Here is a 20,502-nt window from a genome sequence, read left to right on the forward strand (position 1 = left end):
GTGTGGTGGGGTGACTCTCTCTCTCTCTCTCTCTCTCTCTCTCCTAATAACCTAATAAACTGGTAACTGTATACATGCTTTTAGGGTTCATAGAAAAATACCAAATTTGTATGTATTTCTCAGACAGACTCAGCAGATGTCTGGATCTTTAACAATACAACCCAACAATCAAGGTCAGCACTAGGCCAGCATTTATTGGCACTGAGATCTGACTAATCACTGGGGACTTAAGATACCAGGTGTAGAGTGCATACTGAAGTCTAATCACCCGAGTGGGTCCACTTGTTGGACCTGTGTCAGTAGGTTCTGCTGCATGATGTTCTTTCTGTTGATCACCTCTCTTACTGACGCTTGAAGCCATAACATTGCTGTGACCTCATTTTTATCTCTGCTTCCCAGCCACCACTTCTACAGTCAATGGTCCCACTTACCCCCTTGTCTGAATGTAAATTGCACTTGCCTGGTTGACAAAATAGCACAGTTAGAAGTACGAATACCCAAGCTACACCAGATCCAGAAAGCCAAGAAGTTAATGAACACCATATTCTTCAGTCCAGCACAAACTGACAGAACCTTTGCCCAAAGGGCGGGATGCCACTGCTTCCTTTCCTACTGCTGAATATACTGAAGATGCCTCTCCTCCACAGCCTGTCACTGCTCACTGTTCTGCTGCTGAGGCCCCTCCTCCAGTAACTGTCCACAATGACACCCATTCACAGTTTGGAGCGAAGCCCAAATGCATGTCAGCTCCAATCCATTCCATCTGGAGACCTGGTCCCTGGTCAACATTCACGACAGGAGAGTGAAGCACTGCTCACATGCACCTCTCCACAATAACATCCAGTTGGAAAATAACCTCCTTGACATCCATGACTTGTTCCCTTCACGGCTGAATTCCAGCATCCTCCTGCATCTCCTCTACTATGTGCCAGACTGTAGAGGTACTGGCAATCAAATCTCACGTCAGTCAGTGTCTTGTGACCGTGAGTATGCTGGCAGGTAGTGTCCACAAATAGCCATGATGAAGTTAAGCCATTTCATAGACCAGCTAGTAATAGCAACCAGGCTAAAAACAAACCTGGTGCTAGCTAAGCTAGCCAGGAAAAGGAGCAGTCACTGCTAGAAAACAAGGTCCACAACCAAGGCTTCAGGAATAAATCAGGCTATACTAGTGTCAGTGCCAGGTAGCACAGGAGTAATGGCAAAGGTAAATGTAACAATAACACAGTGTAGAGACACTTGGTTACAAGTCACGGCCCTGCATTCAGAATTTTACTCAAGTATAGGTACAAAGTATTAGCATCAAATTAACAGCACCAACAGTAAAAGTACTCATAATTCTTGTAATTAACTCATAATTTATATTATTATCACTCTGAATCTGTAACATAGTAACATAACTTATCAAATAAATCTAGTTGAGTAAAAAGTACAATATTTGCCTCTGAAATAAAGTGGTGTATAAGTAGAAAGCTGTAGAAGTAGAAAATGGACGTATAAGTACCTCAAAATTGTACTTGACTGCAGCACTTGAATAGTTACTTTACCACTGCTGCTGTAAATGTATTGTACGTTATGGGAGCCCCTCTGAAATTAAACACAGATAAACTGATTAATGCTGTCTCGCTGCCAGTCCCCAGAGAAAATGCTATTATATATAATGAATGTAAGTGTAGTGAGCAAAACACAGTAATCAATGCACATTAATATTAGTTGAAAATTGCTGCAAATATACTCTCACTTTCTACAGAATCATCATGGTTTGCACTACATTTCCCACAACACAACCAGGAGCATCTACTCCTTAGACCTCTTGCTTGTGAATGCATGTGTCTTTCAAACAAGCTGCAATTTGTAACATAGCTTTCTGTTATAAATTTGCAGTGTCCAAGCCCTGGTGGCACCACAATCGATATTATTTCCACAGATTTGACTAAGCTCCTCCAGAGACACTGAGGACACAATACCATTTACTGACCTTCATGTGTAAAAAAAAAAAAGTCCATTACAGTTTCTTCTTTTTTAACTTAATAATATGCTGAAGACACCCTTGTGTGTGAATGTGTGTGTCTCACTAACCTGTGTGTGTTCGTATATGTCCCTGAAGCAGCCAGGGTCTAGAGAATGCCTTGCCACAGAGTTTACACACACAGGGCAGTGTGTGTGTCCTGATGTGCATCTTGAGTGCTCCCAAGCTGACATACTTCTTCTCGCAGTATTTACAGTTGAAGAACTTCTTACTGCTCCACTCACACTGGAGCTGCTTGTGACAGTCCAAACACTTGAAGCTCTCCTGCCTATTGCTGCTGGGAGGGATGGTTGGAAAGAGGGCCAGGAGAGGGAAGGACGGAGGGAGGAGGCTGTCTCTCCTCCTGTGGTCTCCTGTGACACACTGGATTTGCAGATTAACTTCAGTACAGGATTCTGCAGGGCTTCTACTGTAAGCCTCTGAACAGTGACCGAAGAAGGAGAGAGGGGAGTTGTTTGGAGAAGATGGCAGATGCAATCGGTCTGCTCTCAGAGAAAGTGGACAGGAGACAGAGGAGAGAGACTGGGCTCTCTGCTGCAGCCGTGGGCTTGGGGCTGGATAATGATGGTGTGGGGGGGTGTCACTGTGCAGCAGTGAATCTTCATGGGTATTGCAGGGGGCCTCTGTGGAATACATGTGTGTGTGCGCACAGACACAGACACAGACACAGACACAGACACACACACACACACACACACACACACACACACACACACACACACACACACACACACACACACACACACACACACACACACACACACACACATTTGGCTTATAGTTGTGAGATCCACTGGTGGTTATGGCTTGCTGTGATCATTTCTCATCTTTACATTGGCAAGATAGAGCAACTTCACTTAAATTGGCAATAACATTTTGCTGGCCACTTGTTTTCAGCAGAACCAAACAGTGAACACAACACTGACACTAATTATTGATATAGTGATCTGATTATTGATATGGTGACCTTGCTAGCAAACAGTAGCTTATTTATGTATCCTGCAGTTAAAGAGCAACTTGACTGTACATTTCAACTGTACAGAGAAAACAAATATTCACAACTAACACAGTCAAATGCTTTTTAAACATAGATGGATTAACAGTATTCTTTTTAGCCTGATGTTTTGTATTATATGAAGGAAGTGTCTAATTATCTTGTGCTTGGCCACCCTGGACAAAGCTGGTTCGGTCACTATTTTTATTAGGATTGGTTTTGTCAGTTTATTTTCGCTGTTCAAGAGTAAAAGAGTCTAGGCTCCTGGACTTGATGGATGCACGCATTTTGTAATCCTGATTTTAATTTGAAATGGCTCTATATGAGCCACATCACATTTTATTCTTACAATCTTTTGGGATTACAGAAACGACAGCTGCACTCCATGAAGACGCTGACATTTTCTCAAGTGTCCAGTTCAAGGAATTCAAGTGTACCTGAGTCAAATCTTCTCTAACAATCTTATACTCAGCATGGGAATGGTCACTTTCTGGTGCTGAGATATCAGTTTACCCCCGACAGCTGCCTTTAATGTGTTAATATGTCCCATAGTGCATTTGGGTTCACTTCTCCATTGTCATTAAGGTTGAAAAAGGTCTAAATTTTCTATTTAATGTTAAAAAGAAATCTTCATATTTGAACCCACCTTTTCAGGATCTTTAATTCTAATCCTAATCTTCGCGTAAAAAATCCAAAACTCCAACTATTTTTCATACAGTTGTCCAAATTCGTACAATTTATATGACTGTATATTTTCCTTTAACCTGAATATGATTTCAGATTTAGTTGCAGCTCTTCTCTCTTGGCACTATTCTGATGGTAATGGAACTTCATCAATCCAGTGGGCTGGGGAGGGGGGCTGCTCAAGCTCGCTTTAAGGGCTATATCGGAACAAATACAAAGTTTGAAGTAGGGATTTGTCAGGAGGAGCCTGGAAGGCTGCTACATAGGCTCTAGAGGCTGCTTAATGCTGCCCCTCTGCTCTCTCAAGGACCCTGGGACAATGCTCTAACTTTGAGAACAGATTTTGCACCTGCCAAACATATAACTACATTTTGGTTTGAGGCCAGACAAATCTGTTGTTTCTCTTTCCTTATTTTCCTGTAGAGAAACAATGTGTTAAACTCTGAAAAGTTGTGCTGGTTATAACATTTAGCAGATTATAAAAAATAAAACCTGCACGTCTAACCTCAAGCACTTTGGTCACAACGCAGATGTTTTGAATCTCTATGAATCTATAATCTTTAATGATTGTGAACCGCTCAACATCTGGAACAATAGATGGAAAGTAAAAGTTCTTACATGTTAAAGTCACACATTTACAGTTTCAAGCAGTAAAATACACTTAAATATCAAAATTAAATTCCTTATTCTGAGGAATTCTGTTCATTTAGTGATGTATTAATATGCAGCGTAAACTATCTTTTAATGTATGCTAGCAGGTGTAATGTAGTGCTGTGTAAACAGAAGGCCATACAACACCAATCAATTTCTATGGAATTTCTATGCTAAGGTACATTTCCATGAATATCAAATCTTAATCTACAAAACAAGAACTTCCCCACAGAAAAGTGAAATGAGGGTTTTAGGCTATTTGAATAGGTCTATTTTGTAGCAGCCAAGTCAAAAAGTAACGTGTCTGTGTCTCAAACCAACACTTTTACTGGAGTACCTTCTTCCTCTTCTTCCTCTGAGCGTTACAGTTTCCTTTTTCAAACCAAATGAGCCGCACAGTGTTGTGGCTACTTCAAAGTCTTACCCTCAGTCTTTGGGTTCAGTCTTCCATGGCTGGGTTTCTTAATGCTCTGATGTTTCTTTACTAGAAAGGACCGCGGCATGTTGTCACCCTCTTCACGGCAGTTGGTGTGGAGTGTAGGTGGTGCAGCACCGCGGAAGCAGCTGTCGCCGGCGGTGTACAGACACGGTGTTGCGTTCACAGCGGCGGTCTGCCGAGTGTCCGTCCAACCGCCGACTAGCGCGCTCTCCCGCTGACAAGCCAGGTCAGACGCGAGCCAAGGGTCGCGCGGGGGAATTTCCACAGACCCCAGCATCAAATCAAGTCCAAGAAAAGGACAAGTGCAGGGGGCGGGCTCTGTGTGCCAATCACACAGCAACAAAACAGGTGGATCAATGGTGACAGCCGCTCACTATTGAGACACCGCTGGGCTACAGGCACACACGGTGAGTGAACAGCTTTTCACACTGAGACCCCCAACCCCCGGCCCCAGCCGCAGAGAGATCCCCTTGTCTTTATAATATTTATGCCCAAAACCACAACCACAACACATTCACATTCAAAACAGTCTGAATGTGAATGTGAAACACAACAGTAGTAAATTACAGCACCGGCAAGTCATCAAAGATTATCTTGCATTTCTGTCAATGACAGAGACAAAAAGTAGTTGGCCTTTTTGTATTAATATCAATGAAAGTTCTCAAACAGTGCGGAACAGTTTGGCTTTGTTCATGGGTTCCAGGCTTCTCAAGTTTTGAACTGAGTTCAGGGTGAGATTTTGGCGGAGGCGGCGGGGTGGGACGGTGGTCTGATTTGATAAATGACACATAAATTCGTACAAATGAAAATATTTATTCAATTCAGCATTTCTTAGTGCAGGTGTGTGTTCGTGTGTGTGCGCGTGCGCTGTGTCTGTTACCCCCGCCCCTCCCCCTCCTGCTCAGTAGCCTACATACACAGAAGCCGCCACACATCATATAGTTGACCAATCACGTGCGGCTTTAACAGGAAAACAAAACAACGCGGGTCCCGCTCCGGCTCCCAGGCGCTGGCCCCGATCGTTCCTTCGCGGCTGACACATCACTAATTCCTCTACCTGTTCCACCGCGTTATCCTGGTAATTTCTCTGAGTGAGAAATTCAAGGTGTGGCGTGTGAGCGGGTTGAAATGCGTGTGTCTCACGGCCAATGCGTGAAATTAAGAGCTTTGGTTTCAGAGAGCTGTTGATTCAGCTGTATTGCATTATACAGAGAAGTGTTTGTGTTATTTAGCTTACCCTCACTGATATAAATATGGTTTGAAATAGATTACGCGTCAGTTGCTCAGATGCCTGTTTGTTTCAACATGTGGCTGCTGTTCCCTTTACTTGATGCTGTTTTTCAATGTTTAAATAATAATATATGGCTTTCAAAATTGTTCCCTTTGATACTCTGATAAAATCAGATTTTTTAACATTAAGTATTTATATAATAATTTATTCATTGATTTAAGGGCGTCCAGCAGGGGAGGCCAGTTAGGTGGACAGTGTTCTTGAGAAATCCAACCAGATGTTAGGGCTGACCTCCTACACAGGCGTGGTCACTGGCAGCTGCACCTGGACCGTCTACAGGTGACGGGGCACCGTCACACCTGTCTTTGTGACACGTGTCCTGGGTGTCTTTCTCCTGTCTCTTTTCCTCTTTTTGCCCTGTAAACAAAAACAAACAGACCATCTGGTGTCAGCTGATGAAGAGTCTTTGTAGTGACTGTGTTTCATTCGCTCTTGTGCACTGATGTGTGAGCTTGTACTTGCGTAGTTTTCCCCGCTGGTCCACTCCGGATGTTGCTAGGTGTGGAGGAGTTGTTCTCTCTCGGCCTGCTCGTAGTATTTGGCCTGCTTCTTCTTTGACAGAGACTTCCACTGTGGACAGACAACAGCACAGTGTCAACACACACGCAAACACCAACTTAAAAACATCCACAGACATAAATATGCTCGCAAGCTTTTTTTTTTTTTTTTTTTTTTTTACCAAACTTTGGTGAAGTTTGTTACAGTGATTGAGTCAAACACACAACAGCAGCACACTTACTCTCTGACCCAGGATTGCAGACACTGATTCTAATATTCATGCAGACATGTTTGATAGACAAAGAACAGACAGCTGAAATCAAACAACAGCTGATAGAAGTTAAATATAAAAACTGTGATTTGATGATGAGTCTGCCTTATTGATGGTGACCACAGCCACAGATCTAGAGCCAGTCAGAAAAAAAAGAGAAACATCCGGTTTGATTCAAACTGTCCAGAGCAAACTTACTTGGAGTTGGAGCTGCTGGGTGGAGCAGCAGCGAAGGCAGGTGAAAGGAAAAGCTCTGTGAGCTCATACAGCAGCTCTCCATTCCTACACAGATAAAGAGAGACAGACAGATGCATCAGACAGTTGAAAGAGTGTGTGTGACGATGCAAACTGAAGCTCAGTCTCTGTGTTCACTCTTGTGTGTCTTTGCATTGATGTGTGTGTGTTACTTACAGCTGTCCAACACAGCGCAGGTTTTGGGTGAATCCATCAGGGAGCCTCACCACTGGTGCATCATTATTCTGGAAAGACACACACACAGAACAGGTGATTAGACAAGCTGCAAGGGTGTCATCTGTCCACCAGGTGTCAGGATTTCCCCTCCCTATAAACCCTAAACCCTAACCCTAACCGTTTGAATGAGCTGCTGTGACCTCCGTGGAGTGAAACACACATGGAGAATCTGCCACGCACAGGTATACAACCAGAATACGTCTGAATGTCTCTGCTGAGGGTGACAAAGGTCAGGAGTGTGTTTTCATGTGAAGGTCATGTGAAAGCGCCTAAAGTTAAACAAGTATTTCTACTGTAGTAGAAGAAGAAGAAGAAATCTCTTTATTAGTCACATTTTACACACAACATGCAAAGTTAGGAGGGGAAACTGCACACGCCATGCATATGTGAAATTTATTCTCTGTCTTTAACCCATCCTTGGACCGTCCTTCCTCTGCGGCGGACCAGGAGCGGTGGGCTGCCAGCCGACCAGCGCCTGGGGAACAGTTCCTGTTGTCACCATTGGTCAGGTGGTGATCTTCTTGCATGTGTTTTTTAGTGGGGGTACATTTTATGGAGGATACCCCAGGTGAGCACGGGGAGAACATGCAAACTCCACACAGAAAGGCTCCCTTTTTCCTCCAGCAGCAGGCACTGAAGGCATGGTGGAGGACACGCCGCCAGCGCCCACAGCGGGATTAGAACCAGGACCTTCTAGCTGTAAGGCGACAGTGTTACCACTTGTCCCACTGCGCCACCTCATATACACCATCAATGTTCAGTATTGTAGAGTGCACAGTGGCGCAGCAGGTAGTGTGCATGCCTCACAGCAACAAGGGTACCGGTTCAATTCCTGGGTCGGGTGAAGTTTGCATGTTCTTCCCGTGCATGTGTGGGTTCTCTCCGGGCACTCCAGCTTCCTCATTAGGTTAATTGGTGACTGTAAAATTGCCCCTAGGTGTGAGTGTGAGTGGTTGTGTGTTTGTGCCCTGCGATCGCCTGGCGACCGGTCCAGGGTGTACCCCGCCTCTTGCCCGTTGACAGCTGGGATAGGCTCCAGCCCCCCCCCCCGCAACCCTGAAAGGGATACGTGGCATAGAAAATGGATGGATGTGTTTATTGCCCTGATCACGGGGCAATGGTAATAAATCCATTTTTGAATTAGGTACAGATATCCTGCCTTCCTGTTGTGTGGACCCACTGCTGATTACCTGCTGATTACCTGTTAAATGACTTTTACCTGCAGGATAAGTGAATTTAGTCTTTATCTCAAGGATTCTGGCAGCTACAAAAATTCCAAGTATGTGGACGGAGAAGAGTTCAATTCAATTCAATTTTATTTGTATAGCGCCAAATCACAACAAAAGTTGTCTCAGGACACTTTCCATACAGAGCTGGTACAGGCCGAGCTCTTTTGAATATGTCCTATTCAATATAAAACTATTGGTATGTTGCCCCTTCTCTACACCGAGATACTTCAGTGAGGTATTTCGTGGCAGCAGAGAGAACTTGTTCAAACACTGTATATCAAATCCAAACTTTTATTTATAAACAAAGTTCACAACTGTTGGTTGAGATTTCATTATATTGTCATAAAATAACAATAAATGCATACAAAGAGATGTTTGATATGTCCAGTTTGCTGTTGCATGCTTGACCATCTGCCTGCATGCTGTGTGTTTGGCTGAAAAAGAAAAAGCTCTACAGACTCAGCACACAGCTGAGGGTTACTGCTGTCAAGAACATGGTCTCAGCATGCCTGGCACTTCTTCTCCCAGCCTGGTCTGGGCAGGGCGTTCACCTTGTACACGGCCGGCTGGAGGACCACACCAAACTTGCCCTCCAGACTGGGCAGGGGTTGGCCTGGTGGGACAGAGAGGGTGAAGCGCTGTAGGGTCCAGGACAGAAAGAGGAAGAGCTCCATCTTGGCCAAGGCCTCTCCAAGACACACCCTGACTCCAGCTCCAAACGGCAAGTAGCTGGATGACGGGATGATCAGACCTGTGCCTTCACTGTTCAAAAACCGACCTGCGGAGGAAGAACACAGGAATCACAATCAACACACAAGCAAAACTACAAGCCTCACAGTCAGGGTCCAATCAGGGCGGACTATCAGTCTGTAGACACTTTTCACTAAGTTTTAGAATTCCTCATCATATTCTGCTTGTGGGCTGCACAGTGGCACAGCAGGTAGTGCACGTGCCTCACAGCAAGAAAATCACTGGTTCGATCCCCGGGTCGGGCAGGGCCTTTCTCTGTGAAGTTTGCATGTTCTTCCCGTGCATGCGTGGGTTCTCTCCGGGCACTCCGGCTTCCTCCCACAGACCAAAAACATGCTCATTAGGTTGATTGGTGACTCTAAATTGCCCCTAGGTGTGAGTGTGAGTGTGAATGGTTGTGTGCTTGTGCCCTGCGATCGGCTGGCGAGATAGGCTCCGGCCCCCCCGTGACCCCGAAAGGGACAAGCGGCATAGAAAATGGATGGATGGATGGATTCTGCTTGTCACACACTTCTCAGGATTCTCAGAATATGTTTTCTATTAATTAATGTCACTATAATAAATTGGCTGAGTTGGGTGAGAGCCAAAAAATTGTTTATGCCCATTCTACACGTCATGTCCTTAATAACAATACAGTAGCCAGAGATGGTTTATCCCTTTGTATCATCATGAATCTAACACGTCCTCATATGGAAACTGAATAGGTTGACTGCCTGTGACTCCCAAAACAACATAGATCACTAGACCAGCGAAGAAGATTTTACAATTGAGGTGGACTTTCATTCTTGTATTGTTAACATTGTAAGACAGCTGCAGTTTGCTTAAATTGAAGCACCAATACTACTTTGTTAGGGTTCAAATGGGTATTTTACTGTTGTGTATGTGATGTAAATTGGTTTCTTTGTAGATAAAAGAGCTTGGTCTGTACCAGCTCTATATGGAAAGTGTCCTGAGACAACTTCTGTTGTGATTTGGCGCTATACAAATAAATAAAATTGAATTGAATTGAATTAAATACATCGTACAGGACACAAACAGTGGTGTTCTGGGTGAATGTCCTCTGATTGTTAGACCCATCCATCCAGCTCACCTTCCTCCAAATACATACTTTCTTGCTCTTTACACTACATCACCTGACCTCCTCCTTTGCCTCCATCATAATTACTACAGCCACTAGAGGTCACTGCGTAAAAATAAATATAAATATGGGTCATAATAACCCACTTGCAATGTTGATCTATACAGTCATTTTTCTGAGGAGGATTGGCTCAAATAATCCCATAAACTGACTTTAATTATCTGCCAAAGGCCACGATAGCTCTATTTCCCCGCGGACATGAGAAAAGGGCCTACTGGCTTGTGCATCATTTTCCAACACATTGGACAGAAGTTTCCTCTCACCAGGGTCAAAAAGCTCAGGATTTTTCCATTCCTTCTCATCATGGTGCAGAGCCCACAGATTGATGATGACTCGAGTTCCTTTCCTGACTGTGAAGTCCCCAAGGCTGCAGAGAAACACAGAGACACAGAGGGTTGGTTACATAAACGGAGTTCTCTCAGAGTTAATGTTCTCTGTGCAATGAAACAAATATTGAAAACATTCCATCCTCTCAGAGGTGGATGACAGTGAAGGGTCCTGAATGAGCATCACGGCAGTGTTGACTGTACCTGGTATCACTGAGGGCCACGTGAGGGATGAGCAGAGGGGCCACAGGGCGGATCCGTAACACCTCCCTGATGGTCGCCTCCAGGTAGGGTAGACTGCCTCTGTCACTGAGCTGAGGGAACCGGTCCCCCCCCACCTTACTGTCCAGCTCCTCCTGGATACGCTTTTGCATCTAAACACACACACACAAACACAATGAGAATTAGCCATATTCTGCACTGAGACTACACTATAATGCACATGTGTCTCATCTATCAAGATTCCACAAATCCACGATTGAATTTTCTCAGTCCTTGGATTGTATGAATGTCACACTTATTTAGAAATATGATTTTGGTATCTTCAACCTTTATTGGACAGCGAACCGTAAATCAGGGGAGACAGAGAGGTATGACATGGAATAAAGTTTCATGTTTTGGATATGTGTTATAGATCTTAACACTTTAGCTCAGGACATGGTGTGATGGTGAGAGAGCGGTGTGATGTCAACCATGTCATGTTCTTAAATAGAACAATGACTCCATCCATCCATCTATTGTCTATACCCGACTATCCCTTTTCAGGTTTGCGGGGGGGCTGGAGCCTATCCCAGCTGTCAACGGGCGAGAGGCGGGGTACACCCTGAACTGGTCACCAGTCCATCGCAGGGCAACATATACAGACAGACAACCATTCACTCACACTCACACCTAGGGGCAATTTAGAGTCACCAATCAACCTAATGAGCATGTTTTTGGTCTGTGGGAGGAAGCCGGAGTACCCGGAGAGAACCCACGCATGCACGGGAAGAACATGCAAACTTCACAGAGAAAGGCCCTGCCCGACCCGGGGATCGAACCAGTGATTTTCTTGCTGTGAGGCACGTGCACTACCAAACCAAGACTCAAATAAGGAGAAGTGTAATTAACTACTGAGAGCCCAAATTGTGGGAATAAAATACTTTCCCCTTTACTTTCAATAGTCAGAGTAGCATCTGGTCAACCCCAGAGGGACTGCAGCTTAAGGCATTTAAGGCTGACTCATGTACTCTCATGTTACATTTTTTAGGCAAAAAGATTTCTTAATTGCAAAGCCAGGCAGCATGTGGACGACTGGACCAAAAGATACAGCTGGAATCTACGTAGGTACAACAGGTACAATATAGCTGTTTGGCTAAATAAACGTATTCCATCATCCAAACAAGCAATGCATGAGGGAAGAAACCTGCGGGTGATGGATGAGGTATGTGATGGCCCATTTGAGCACGGTGGTGGTGGTTTCCACACCGGCTCCAAAGATGTCTCCCACAGTCATGAGGAGGCGGTCGTCACTGAGGTCCACAGACTCTCCACTGATCTCTGCTGTGTTGTTGTTTTCAGCGCTGCGCTTGGCTCTCAGCAGAGCGTCCAGCAGGTCTCTCTGCACATGGTCACTGTAGTCTGCCTGATGGGAACAGGCATGTCAATGTACAGAGTAGACTCCCTTCAAAAACTGTTAAAACTAGTGAATATTGCTTTCTTATTGGAACCTAACATAAGAAGTCATTTTTGCATGTTCAGCTAAACTGTTGTACACTGACTAAGACTGAGGTTTTGGAGTTATGTGAAAGAAGCTCGCACAGGCTTCATCTGAATGAACTGAAAGTGTGCCAGATGAACACTGCCTTCATTTTCCCTATGACTGGTGACAAATTCCTTTCTGAAGAGATTACAGTTGCAGATTGTGGGTATATGTGGCCCCTTGCCAGCTATAGTGTAACATCCTTCATCACTCTTTACCACCGTCACCTCATTCGTGAGGACATATTGTTATTAACACTGTACCTTGTGTTGATCATATTCCTTTTGTAGAAGTTTGTCTCTGGTAGAAACACACTGCTTTAGAAGACGCAGGTCTGCATTAGGAAAAAGCTGTGAGAAAGAGGCAGATGTCAGTTTTTTACATACAGTGTGATATGTTATAGAATTAGTGTATTATATTTTCTGTAGTGTAGTATGCTGCACTGTACCTGCAGTCTACATGTTGACATGTCTTTGGGCAAGATACTGAACCCCAAATTTCTCCTGCGTGTGTTAGTGTGTGTGAATGGTTATCATTCTGGATGGGCAGGTGACACCATGATAGCCTCTGTCACCAGTATATGAATGTGTGTGTAAATGGTGAATACGGACTTGCGTTGTGAAGCACTTTGAATGGTCATTATGACTAGAAAAGGGCGACATAAATGCAGTCCATTTGCAGCCATTTTAATGTCAATGATTAACAGAATTTCTGTTAACAGTACATTATAATTCTCACTCTTCACTCTCTCATTCTTCTTGTTTGAATCTAGATTTGTCATGAACCCAGCAGGAGAGGACTGTTCTTCCAGAACAAAGGTTGCACAGCATGCATGTCTTATCTGATTTATGGGAAACATGTTCTTATACCATTACAGTGGTTATTAATCATTTTTACTCAAACATAGCAAATGGCAGTAGTAACTAAGAATTGATTATATTGATAAAACACACTGATATTCTAAATAATCATGATGCACCTTTAACTGTGTTCCTGTTTATCTCCTGTGTGTTCCCTCATTTCCCACATACAGTGTTCATGCGTACCTGTAACCAGGGGAAGATGTCCACCAGGCTGTCTTTTGCCACAGTGTCCACGATGCCCTGGCTGTAGTGCAGCATGGCCTCAAACTCTGGGTCTCCTCTGCGGTAGGAAGAGTTGAAGCAGAGCGAACAGATAACGTTGGTGACGGCCCGAGTCAGCTCTGGAGACAGATCCAGGGCCAGTCCTGCAGCTGTTGCCTCAGACAGGACGGAGCACAGAGACTGAGCCTCTGCACGGACTGAGCAGGACACAGATCATTATCACTTACTGACATGTTTACAGTGCTTACTCTCTAACAAATGTTACTGAAAGGTTCACTTACTTTTACTATTTATTGTTTGTATCAAACCTAATATATCTTATTCCTCCGTGCCATAGAGCTCCTTTGCGCCATGAAAAACAATGGGCCACACCGCTGCACTGGGGGACATGTTCCGTCATTACCATGAACACACACAGTAGTTTATGTTGTCTCAGTCACACATACAGCATCCTGCTGCCCAAAATACTCACTTAAGCTCCAAATATGGATCAATCCACTTCTGGAAATAGTCCCCAACAAATTCACTCTTTCCTCGTGAATAACTAAATTACAGTGTCCAGCTGTTTTAGATACTGAGCTCTCTCTCTCTCTCTCTCTCTCTCTCTCTCTCTCTCTGTTTTTTAATGGAACTAAATATGAAATAATATATGGTGTTAAGTTTACATCAGAGGAGGGAAGTTAGAACTACTGATAAAGCACAAAGCATTTTACACTCTGGCCTTATTATTTTCAGATTATCTCATTATTTTTGAAAAGTTTTGTTACATTAAGATAGAATGAAAAGCAGTCAAATGAACTGTACTCATGTCCACTTTAATCTTTAGTGTTTTTGGTTTGTTATTGTTTATATTACTCAAACAGACATGCGTACTTGTGGAAAAAAAAATCCGTAAACTAGAATACCATACAAAGTAATGAAATAATGCAATAATGTACAATTTTAAAATGCAGATAAGGTTAAAAAATTACAATCACCTGTGAAACATTTTCACAGGGACTTTTGGTAGAAAGTGGTTTTAATGGAAGCTGTTCACTGTGAAGTCTGATTATCCAGAGCACTGTTGGTTTCTGGAAAGATTTGTCGCTGCATACTGAGTTTTTTGAAATGCTTTGAGCAGTATGAACTTTATTCCATTCACCTCCACTGCCTTGGTTTAAAAGCAGCAGAGACAGATACGTCACAACCTGGACAAATAAACCAAAATCATTTGCATAGATAAATACCATGAGGGGGGAGAGAGAGCAGTGTCAGGACTGCAACCTAGAAAGTGTTTATACAGTTTATAACCCTCTTGTTAAGTAACAGGCATCGCAGGAGAGAGTGTAGAGAGAACTGTACTCACTGATCTTCTCGATGGAGGCAGAGCCCTCTCCAAACATGCACAGAGCTCCATGCACTATTTTCCTGTGGAATCTCCACGTAGGGCTGTAGTCTCCAAATGCGATGTCTTTCCCATCTCTGGTCAGAACATCTGTAGTTACCTTCATCACACACAGGACAGGAATGGAAAAAAACATAAATGACCACTGTTTGTACGAAGAAGTAAAGGATGACAGTGAAGAAGAGGTTCACCCACAGTTCGGGGTCTTCCTGCAAATATCTTTCCCTTCTTCAGCAGGACTTCTTTGGCATGGGTGTGCTGGTTCACAATGATAACACAGTGGGAGCCCATCATCAGAGAATACGTCTGTCCGTATTTCTGCTGCAGTTCTTTGAAAAGCACGTGAGGAGCGTGTGGGCTTCGCAGACTCAGCAGACTGCCGATGAAGGGTAGTGCTGGGAGGCAGGGGGGCTCCTGAGGGCCATGTGCAGACATCCTGAGCTTCAACTGCAGCGCAAACAAAGCCAGGCCCACAGTCAAAACCACACAGAGACACAGAAACCAAGCCATACCTGTAGCAGAGGGCCCTGACAGAGGAGTGTGGTTCAGCAGATGCCAGGCATCACAGAGAGGAGCTATGGAAGAAGGCCATGAGCTGCTGCAGGGCCACGCTTTTATGCAGCTCCTTCAATGTCAAATCCTTGACTCTGAATAGTTAAGGCTGAGCCAATTCAAACAAGATAAGATGACACTTGATTCATTGAATTCTTGGAGAAATGAAACATATGCCCACTGTGAAAGCGTGGTCAGTAGTGGTGGAAAGTACAAAGCTGTGTTGTATTTAGGTATTTGTACTCAATTACAACTCTGATTCCAAAAAGTGGGTGTGCTGTGTGAAATATAAATAAAACAGGATGTGGTCATTTGACATATGCTCAGCTGAAAACAGTACGTTTCAACATGTTCAATGTTTGACTTCATCAGCTTCACTGAGTTTTATTTAGGCCTTCATTTTACACAGCATCTCAGTTTCTCAGGAATAACAGTTGTGTCAGATTGTCTGCCCCACAAATGCATACTTTACATAGGCACACTTAATATTTAAACTGAAACATATTCAGGAATCTTGTGAAAAGTCCACCAGCAATGTCTATCTGTAAAAGAAGATACTGCAAATAGCAAACTTCATACACTGATGGACACCAAGGACCAGTCAGTTTCAACCGACCTTGTTCGAATGCATTTTCTAATCAAATTTAAAGGTAAAGTGATTCATTTTTAATTGCAAGGTTCTGATTTGAGGTTCATTATTTTTGTCCATCGGGTGGACGCGTTGCGGTGTGTTTTGGCCCTGCGCAGGCACCGTCGCTAGCCAGTCGAGAAAATGGCTTCAGCTGAGTCGCAACCGCGGTTTGGCCAGTCTGTCAAAGGTTTATTGTCTGATAAAGTCGGTTCCTGCAGCGTGGATGTGATCGCACTGACCCGCCAAGTGCTGAAGGGATCCCGTAGCCAGGAGGTAAAACGATACGAATGATTTCATTTAGACATTGTAGCTGCCTCGAACAGCTTCCTTAAAATATCCTACAAGCTAACGTGTAGAGCAAACGGAAACACCTTAAAAACACGATTTTATATTCAAAATAAAAGCATTTGTAGTGCACCCGCCATAACTACTATTGACTGCATTTTTAGGGATTTCACTTTGAAAATTGATGTTTGGGTTTATTTCCGTGTACTGCTAACTATAATGCAGGCTTGCAGGATTCTGTCATTGGATTTTTTTATTGTAGCAAAACATCCTCGATAAACACGTTACTTGAAATGCACTGAACTTTTACACAGTATTTTCAGGACAAACAACAGACCTGAAGATGGTCTAGCGTCCTGTTAACATAACTGCTTCAAAGACAAGTTGAGCTGTTATCCATCGTTTTTTAGAACTGTCAGGATACTTGATTAGCCATTCGACAGAAACATTGATCTGCAGCTGTTTATTTTTATTTCTTAACTTTATTTATTTGGAAATACTGACTTTTTTGTGTGTGTGGTTTTCTGACATTTTAACAGACCAAACGATCAGTTGATTAATGAAAATCATTGCAGATGAATTGGTATTGACAATAGTCAGTTGCAGCTCTAAATGCCATAATGTTGTCAATGACTCTTCCAGCTTCTTGGTCAAGCAGCAAGAAACATGGTCATTCAGGAGGACGCCATCCTGCACTCTGAGGATGTAAGGATCCACATAGAAGAAGAAAACAGTGGAAACACTGTTCCACAAACACGACATCTCTCTGAAACAGCATGAAGAGCACAGCTTCACACAGATTTGTGATTGTAGCAACTAAAGTTGTCTTAGGTTAGCTGCTTTTGTTTGAATGGTCGGCAAGATGTCACAGTTAAACGTCTTTATCATTTGTCTTCCAGAGTCTGAGAAAGATGTCCATTATCACCACACATTTACAGTACCAGTGAGTATCAATCAGCGGTGTCTGAGTCTCATTCAGTGTGTTCAAAGTGCAGTGAATACTGAAAGAGTCTCTCTGTCTGTCTGACACTCAGGCAGGAGGCCATCCAGAAGAAGTAAGTGTAAACTCTACGTTGTGTTTGTGCGCCAGTGGAAACCGCCGACATCGCTGTCTCAACAGGAAGCCATAACACAAAGCCATGACGCCTCCGTGTTTCTCGTTCTCTCCTCAGTGTGGAGCACTCTAAAAACCTGCAGGACCAGCTGAGACACCTGCTGAAGTGACAGCAGCTGGAGAGCCCACAACCCCACACCAGGAAGGCCCCGACCCAGCAGCATGTGCAGGGTTTCATGTCGGCCCACAGGGGTGATCTGCTGTGTGCCACTCTGCTGGCCGGTGCAGTGGGGACTGTCGGCATGTCGACGTGTTTTGGAAATGATGTGCTGCTCTGTGTGAAACACAGAGAAAGGACCATGGGACGTGTTTTCTTCAGTCACGTAAAATGTTTCGATCAACTGTGTTACATTGATTTATTGAACACCTTGTCTGCATCATCTTGACTCCTGGTCGTGCCACCCTGTGTGAGGATCACACACACGCCTCTAAGACCTGTGTGAGTGAGAACGAAACAGAAGTAAAAGGTCAGATCTGTACCAGAGTGTAACTCCTTTGATGTACACGCTGTGGTGTACGCCACTTTTTCAATGAGTGGTTGAGAATGTATCTTTTGGCTGCAACAAAAGCCTTGATGGCACAGGTAGTGATATTTTCAGTAGACCTGAAAATAGCAGTGATAGAATAATTAGTTGGGATTTCATTGTGTGCATGTTCATGTTTGTCATTTAGGTTTTGAGATAATTCAGGCAGAAGACAAAGGGAATAAGATGAATTAGGACAAGTTGGGCAGGGACACACAGTCCACAGTGCTTGTGGTTCAAAGATGGAGCAGATCCAGGCGGAGTGCACTCCACCTGCCCTCACCTACAGACACGTCAGACTAGCTGCTCGAGCCCGGTGTGGTGATCTCAGCTTTGTGGCTTCACTTGGTACATTTGACCCGAATGTATGTACTTACAAATCCAGCCTGTGTTGAAGTGGTGCATTAAAAAGCTTGTTGCTTTAACATTCCAGTTTCCATTTTTGTGACTGGTTTAATTGTTGTGACACTTCCAGATATGACACAAAAATGTTTAAGCAGTGTGCAACCTAAAAATGGAACGAGGCCCTACAAACAGCAGCAACAGCTCTGAGGTTTTTATTATCAATCGATTCTAATGAAGTTCTTCAGTAAAGATTGAGAAAACTATCATTACTCTGGTGGCACACTCCAGTCCTACAGTGTAAAGTCACATAGTCAAATAGTAACGAAAGGCCTTTGTGCGTCATCGGCTCAGAGTCATGATGAGGAGCAAAGGGACAAACTTATCAGCAGCCTGAAGGCCAAACAGCTGCTTGTCCCTGACGGCGTCCCTGAGGCCATGCTGCTGAGTCTTCAGACGTAACGCTGCATGTGCTCCACAGCATGTGTGTGGATGGGCGAATGTGGCATGTGTTGTTAAGCACTTTGAGTGGTCAGTAGACTAGAAAATCCCAAAATAAATGAAGTCTATTCACCATTTAAGTTGGAAATTTAGTTGACTCCCTCTTCAGTTCCCTTTGGAAAATTTAATCGAAGGTCAAAATTGGCTCTTTGTAGAGAAACAAATCTTGTGCTAGTCAACCCGTATATAGTCTTCAGAGGTGTCTGTTCAGGCACAGCTGATTTGTCAGGGGGTTAAATTCAATTTCAGCTCCTTTCTTCAACCTTGAGTTTAAATAACGTCTGAACGTGATCTAATCAGAGTCCCAAGGTCTGCAAGGATACAGGTCCAGGGACAGTGGCTCATCAGGGAACACTCACTCACATCTTTTCCCCTCAGGACTTCAAGACTAATCAGTGTTTGTGCTGACTGGTCAGGAATTTATTTCCCAAACATGGAAATTGTCTTTCATTTCTACAGATACCATGAGCATTAAGAGCAAACTGTTCAACCCTTTATGACCTACATTGGCTGATGCCAGCTGCAGCATTCACTCAGACACCATTTATTTCATTTTCTGTCATGTACACACAGGTGACAAAAGAAAAAAGGACCTACCATAAAGTATGCTAGTCAAGAGTAGATGTGAGTCAGGAGTAGTTCCACCGCCTCAGAGCTTCTTGTCATAGATTCTCCAAGTTGGGCTGATAGTCATGGTGTATATTCACATCATTTCCATGTTCATCAAAGCAGCCCTGGCCCTGTGTCTGCATTAGCTACTGTGTTCCTACACTCATTCAGATTTTGCCTTTCATTTGTCACTCATCACTGTTTTCCACAGATGAGTTAGTCCCCATTTAAAGTGTTCACAGAGACCCTCAGTGGATGACCTAAAGCCACCAGGAGATTGTTCAAGTAGAGAATCATTACAGTTGAAGTTTTCACTGCCTTTCACAGACAGATATCTTAAGTCCTGGACAAAAAACAAAACAAAACAAAACAAAACAAAACAAAACAAAACAAAACATACATATCTGCAAGGACAGATAGCAGTCCAAGTAAGAAAATAAGTTTTCCTTCTCTTTGGCTTTGTAAATCCAGTGTGACTTCAGTCCAAAGTGCAGAACTCTAAAAGAAGACTTCTGAAGCAGAAATACAACATGCTTGTATCCCATAATGTGCATTAGAACAGGGCAGAGGGGATAAAGTGTGCAGCCACAGCTTGTGACCAAAGGTTTCATGGGGACACTGCACCCCTGATGTGGGTTCATCGCAGCCGTTCAGTGCCCCCCCTGCTGGGAAGTTGTTGTTAATACATGTACAATCAAGACCACATTCCATTCTTCAAAGCAGCTCCCAGCTTGGCGACATGAATGTGTCAGGAGCCTCTAATATTACCATATGTGTGCACATGGTTGGGGGAGAGATTCAAACACCTGAGCTGTGCATGGCTTGATGGAGAACAGACAGGCCATCTGATAGCATGCTGCTCTTCAGTTTGATGTGACTGGGCACAATAACAGAACATACAGCAAAGGGAAGTTGTGTAAGTGGGTGATAGAGTACATGAGCCAACAGCAGGCCTGCTGGAAT

General features: G+C 43.8%; 2 protein-coding genes across 3 annotated transcripts in view; one reads left to right on the top strand and one right to left on the bottom strand.

Moving 5' to 3' along the window:
* cyp17a1 (cytochrome P450, family 17, subfamily A, polypeptide 1) overlaps positions 1-16,546 on the bottom strand; it is a 19,361-nt gene extending 2,815 nt beyond the window's left edge. The window contains exons 1-12 of one of the 2 annotated variants that reach the window (XM_070977481.1): positions 15,177-15,491; positions 14,943-15,081; positions 13,559-13,794; positions 12,776-12,862; positions 12,177-12,395; positions 10,976-11,145; positions 10,709-10,812; positions 9,109-9,335; positions 7,056-7,067; positions 5,551-5,566; positions 4,783-4,872; positions 2,080-2,652 (exon numbers count right to left, since the gene is read on the bottom strand). In XM_070977481.1, the coding sequence (XP_070833582.1) occupies positions 2,080-2,652; positions 4,783-4,872; positions 5,551-5,566; positions 7,056-7,067; positions 9,109-9,335; positions 10,709-10,812; positions 10,976-11,145; positions 12,177-12,395; positions 12,776-12,862; positions 13,559-13,794; positions 14,943-15,081; positions 15,177-15,491 (2,188 nt within the window). Of the gene's footprint in view, positions 1-2,079; positions 2,653-4,782; positions 4,873-5,550; positions 5,567-7,055; positions 7,068-8,832; positions 9,336-10,708; positions 10,813-10,975; positions 11,146-12,176; positions 12,396-12,775; positions 12,863-13,558; positions 13,795-14,942; positions 15,082-15,176; positions 15,492-16,403 lie in introns of those variants that run through there. The other variant, XM_070977482.1, reaches the window with a different exon arrangement.
* borcs7 (BLOC-1 related complex subunit 7) lies at positions 16,269-18,512 on the top strand. Its single transcript, XM_070977501.1, has 5 exons — positions 16,269-16,437; positions 17,092-17,154; positions 17,349-17,392; positions 17,484-17,504; positions 17,622-18,512. The coding sequence occupies exons 1-5, from the start codon at positions 16,306-16,308 to the stop codon at positions 17,671-17,673; spliced, it is 312 nt and encodes a 103-aa protein (XP_070833602.1). The 5' UTR covers positions 16,269-16,305; the 3' UTR covers positions 17,674-18,512.
* Positions 18,513-20,502: the final 1,990 nt, after the last annotated feature.

The sequence above is a fragment of the Chaetodon trifascialis genome, chromosome 13 (assembly GCF_039877785.1).
Source record: "Chaetodon trifascialis isolate fChaTrf1 chromosome 13, fChaTrf1.hap1, whole genome shotgun sequence".
Classification (NCBI taxonomy): domain Eukaryota; kingdom Metazoa; phylum Chordata; class Actinopteri; order Chaetodontiformes; family Chaetodontidae; genus Chaetodon; species Chaetodon trifascialis.